At 35.8% G+C, this 4,830-nt stretch overlaps 1 protein-coding gene across 2 annotated transcripts; it reads left to right on the top strand.

Moving 5' to 3' along the window:
• On the top strand, nucleotides 1-4,830 carry LOC133700923 (partner of Y14 and mago-like). Of its 2 annotated transcripts, none has more exons than XM_062124654.1 (4): nucleotides 1-378; nucleotides 507-623; nucleotides 1,946-2,179; nucleotides 4,399-4,830. In XM_062124654.1, exons 1-4 carry the CDS (start codon nucleotides 229-231, stop codon nucleotides 4,540-4,542), a joined length of 645 nt encoding a protein of 214 aa, XP_061980638.1. In that variant the 5' UTR covers nucleotides 1-228; the 3' UTR covers nucleotides 4,543-4,830. The 2 variants fall into 2 exon arrangements, with proteins under 2 accessions (XP_061980638.1, XP_061980640.1); XM_062124656.1 differs by having other exon boundaries at nucleotides 3-378; nucleotides 1,949-2,179.

Here is a 4,830-nt window from a genome sequence, read left to right as displayed (position 1 = left end):
GTACTTCGTACTTCGTAGGGATAAACAAAAGTGTAATGCGAACACAACTCCAATCCCAAAGAGCTGCCCAATCCAGCTAGTTTTACTACACGTACAAGGATTAAAAATAAAAGACAAAGAAAAGAGTAAAGTGTTCTTTTAAAGAGGATTGCGATATCAACAAAGGCAAGCAGTAACAATAACTGTAGTCGTGAGATACGAGGAGGAGGAGGAGAAGAATCGAAAAGAATGGCAGACTTAAGCAAAACCCCAGAAGAAGGGGAGAGAATTGTGACTCCCAGCAGACGACCTGACGGTACCCTTAGAAAACCCATTCGGATTCGGGCTGGTTATACCCCCCAAGACGAAGTCGCCGTCTACCAATCCAAAGGGGCCCTGGTATGCTCTTCTTTGATCTGGAGAATCATGGGTTTGGTTCCATTCTCTTAAATTTTCTGCTATGTGTGTATGTGGATGAAGAAAGATTGATATGGGTCTGGTTTCTTTTGTTCTAATATGTGATGCAGTGGAGAAAGGAAACGCAGACTCAGGAAGTTCCCCCGGGTTATGATCCTGCTGCTCCTACAAAGCCAAAAACTAAGTCTGTTAAAAGGAATGAAAGAAAGAAGGATAAGCGGCTTCAGGTATGTTCCTCGCTACCGTTTATTTTTGATTTACTAGTTAGGAATCTCTGTATCTGCGCATCGTTCAACTTCCCATGTGGTTTCCGTCGAAGAAATCTGTAATCTGCTTCAAATTTTGACTACGGTTGTGAAACTAGCAAGTAAAGTAGAAGTGCCCGTCTTTTCGAATGGAATCTTGGCCTTTGAATGATGATTGAAATTGCTGTTTCTTGAGATCAAGATGTTCTTATATATTGAGTACCCTTCTCTCATTCTACATGACAAACTTGAATCCACACGGTTTCCAGCTGCCAACAGTCATTTTTGCTAGCATACAACATTCGAAGTTATCATATTTAATCTAGTTATGTGGCACTAGATGCAAAATTTGGACTGTGCGACCAAACTGTATTTAATGGACTCTTAATTGTATTTTAATTTTTTTAAATACCCCGGCATTCTAATGTCCCAGTTAAATGTTGCAAAATTCTGTGTTTGTGTTTAATGTTTTCAGTTGTAAGCATGCATATTTTATCTTCATGTTCAAATACCAGTGGCGCTAATAGTTATATATATCTACTTTCTTAATTCAGCCCTTCTCTTTGTGTATTCTGTATACTACTTAGGCATCTTAAATAATCAGGCAATGCATTTCACGACTATAATGTGACCAAGAAACCAGGCCACTCAAATGCAGATTACAATAACATTTTGTAGCATTCAAACATGCACATATCAGTTGATATTTAATTTTAAAAGTAACCGAATGAAATAGACAAATCAAATATCAAAGGAACTAAAGGAGACTTATTTGGTGAAATACTGTTTTTTTTCCCCTGAGATCAAGATGTTTCAAAAAGTCAGATAAGGAGATAGAGTAGTTCTCTCTAACCATTAACCAGCAACGAATGATATCAAAGATGTCTTTTGTAGCTTACAATTGAAACAGAATAGTTTGTAATTTAGAGAAGCTTTTGTGGTTAAGCTTCAATTGAGGGTTAAAGTTATAAACATTAATCGATAACCTACACATGCAAAATTCAAGAAGCTTTTTTTTGATATTTATGCTTATTGATTAATGTTTATAACTTTAACCCTCAACTCGAATTTTGCTATTCATTTAAAGTTGGTTTCTGTAACAAAACTATACAACTGTATTATTGCAGTTAGCGCCACTAAAATTTCTGCCTTATATATTAGTTTTCAAATCTTTGCAGATGGAAAACAACTTTGTTAGAGCTTGTGAGATACAGTGTGCAAGTGTTTTTTTTTTGTTACTGTTTAGTAATTTTATTTGCCTTCCTTTCAATTTGATGCTATTATATCCTACACATGCTCCTTAGCAGGCTGCACTTGAAAAGGGCCAAAACTCTGAAGCCATGGAAGATGGGAACATGGAAAAGGGAGCGCTACCTGCTGAAGATTTAGGCTGTGCATCTGAATCTTTTGAATCATTGGCATCTCAGATGAATGAGCTAGCTGTTTCTTCAAATTCCTCTGTAGACCTGGCAGATTCTTCAAATATGGAATCTCAGCTTCAAGATACTGATAAGAGAATTCGGGCTCTTAAAAAGAAGGTATATTTTAATCCTGCCTTTTTTAGCCTTCTCTAGTGATAATAATGGCTAACATGTTTTCCACTTATTATGTACTAAGGAATTATGTAAGTTGTGCAAAAAATGATGCTAAAATTTGAACTGGCTAACATGTGCATTCTTCATATTGAAAAATCTCAGTAAGAAACTGAAGATTTTACAGGTTTGGAATTATTTGGGGGCATGATTAACAAAGAAAATGGGCATTTTCTGCATGTTGAATGATTTGATCTCTTTCTTCAAATGTGCATGTTTTATTATCACGGTTATTCCTCAAAGTACCTTTTCCTCTGGCAACATCTATATTGCTGGCGTTCTCTGGACTTTTTTCTTACAAAGTTGTCCAGATAGATGAAAGAATGAGGATAGTGGAGGAAAAGTTGTAGAAACCTATACAACTACTGATGATTGTGAACAAAAGAATTGTATGTCATCTTAAATTGTCAGGGGAGGACTAACAATTATGAGATCAAAAAAATTATTACTATTTCCTTGAGTCAGAAACGAGTATTCTTTCGACATACTGCAAGCATCTTACTTTATCTCATTAAATTTCCAAGGTGCATAACATGCATCAAGCTGTAACTTTCTCCAGTGTTATACTTATCGTGCATTTGTTTTTGCCATAATGAGGGATGAACCATGGTTTATGATTGCAAAAGGGCTGGATTACACATGTGCTCCAAACTTGTATTATGCTAGCATGATGCAAAATAACCCTTGAAGTCAGTGCAGAAGGGGGAAGTAATAATCTTGCTCAATTTGCAAAATGATGAACCAAATAAGTGCTCAGATGAATATTGATAAAAAATGCAAAATTCTAATTCTATGCACTGCTCACCATTAATTTCTTAGTCCCAAGTATAAATTTGACCTTGTACTGGTTTTCTATTTCCCTTCTGAATTAATAACTACTTCAATTTCAAGTTTTGGAGACAGAGAGCATGGTCCGTATAGATATTTATAGCTCTGTGTAATGTTTTACATATTATCTCCTAAAAATAAATCCTATTCATGTATTTCTCGAGGTCCTTCAAGAAATCACAAGTTTCCTCCTCAGTTTAGATAACAAGATTGTAAACTCTATCACACAGAGTATTCATTTTCTGTACATCGTAGGTTTCTAGCATTTGATTTTGTGCAAGGATGTAAGATTTTGTTGCTTTAATCTTTCATACAAGAGAGATAAGTATATGGACTTGCCACAAAGAATTGATGATTTAAGTTGCAAACATATGGTGGTCATTCTCTCTCTCTCTCTCTCTTAATTTATTTTGGAGGCAAACATGGTAAATTATGTTGTATGAGAGATGTTAATCTGTAACAAGATCATCTCTCGTATCCGCATAGGTTCATACATTAAATACGATGCAGACTTGATTTGGTTGTAAGGAGCCATAAACTGCACTGCCTTTGCATGATCTAACAATGTTTTTGTCTTTTCATTGTTAATTATATACTAACAATTAGAAGATATGAAGTTTACACAAGAGTAGGATTTAGTTATTTATTTAGAGAACATTGGAAACTTTATTAGAGGTAGGAAAACAGAGATTTATCTACATCAAGACAGGGAGTCAAGAAATGTGAGCTCAAAAGTTGCCATACGATCACTTGGAATGGGGGAACAGGATTCATATGGCTGACCCCAACTAGTTTGGGATTGATACTGGATCCTTCATAGATGTAAGCAAATCACTGCACACGCTTACATTTACTTGGTGCCTCTATATTCCATGGAACAAAGCCATTAGAAACCGAACTAGTTCTGGAGCAGAGGTAGCTTGAGATATTCTTACCCTGGAAAAAAAATTCAAGCACCAAGGTGAAAAATTAATGAAAAAAGTATAATAATAAAAGAGCATTTTGACTGGTCAGCCTTTTTTCCAGCTCATACAAATTATGTTACATTTCATAGAAATGCTTTTATTTATTTAGAAAGAATGTTTTTCACTTTCACCTACTATTTATTTTTAGGATTCTGTCAACAAAAAAATTATTTTATAGAGCTGTGGCATGCTTACTAGGTTCTGGCCTGCTTAAACAGCCATTAGTGATTCTACGCATCATTCGAACACATTGGACATCATACACTCTTTATTAAGTTGTTGGCTTCAATTGAGCTGGTTTGTTCTATAAATGAGTGAGAACTGATGTAGAGACTAATGATTGGCATGCTTGATTGTTGTTTCTGAATCCAGATTCGACTAGCAGAAGCTCAGCAGCAGAAATCTATGTCACAGGAAATGAAGCCTGAGCAAATGGAGAAGTTGACAAAATTGGAAGGCTGGCGCCGAGAGCTGAAGCTTTTGGAGGGTAAAAATGCTGAAGAGGCATCGTCATGAATGCTGTTTTGTTAGTGTGAGAAAACTGTGTAGTTTTCCATTTGCTTTTTTACTTGGAGTGAGGAACAAGATTAACCAATCCAGAATTTTTCAACCATGGCTCTTCAATCTGCTAGAACCATTTTGGTTTAGAAATCATTATTTCTTCTTCGTTGACGAGGGATCTTTGTACCAGATATACGCAAACTGCCCCAACTATGTCTCAGTTAATTTCGGATTGATGTCTGTGTTCATGGTGCAAGTGTGCATGTTTACATTATACGTTCAAGGGAATAAGTTTTTGATGTT

Source organism: Populus nigra, chromosome 8, assembly GCF_951802175.1.
Source record: "Populus nigra chromosome 8, ddPopNigr1.1, whole genome shotgun sequence".
Classification (NCBI taxonomy): domain Eukaryota; kingdom Viridiplantae; phylum Streptophyta; class Magnoliopsida; order Malpighiales; family Salicaceae; genus Populus; species Populus nigra.
Note: the sequence above shows the minus strand (reverse complement) of the source record. Positions and strands in the feature narration are given on the sequence as shown.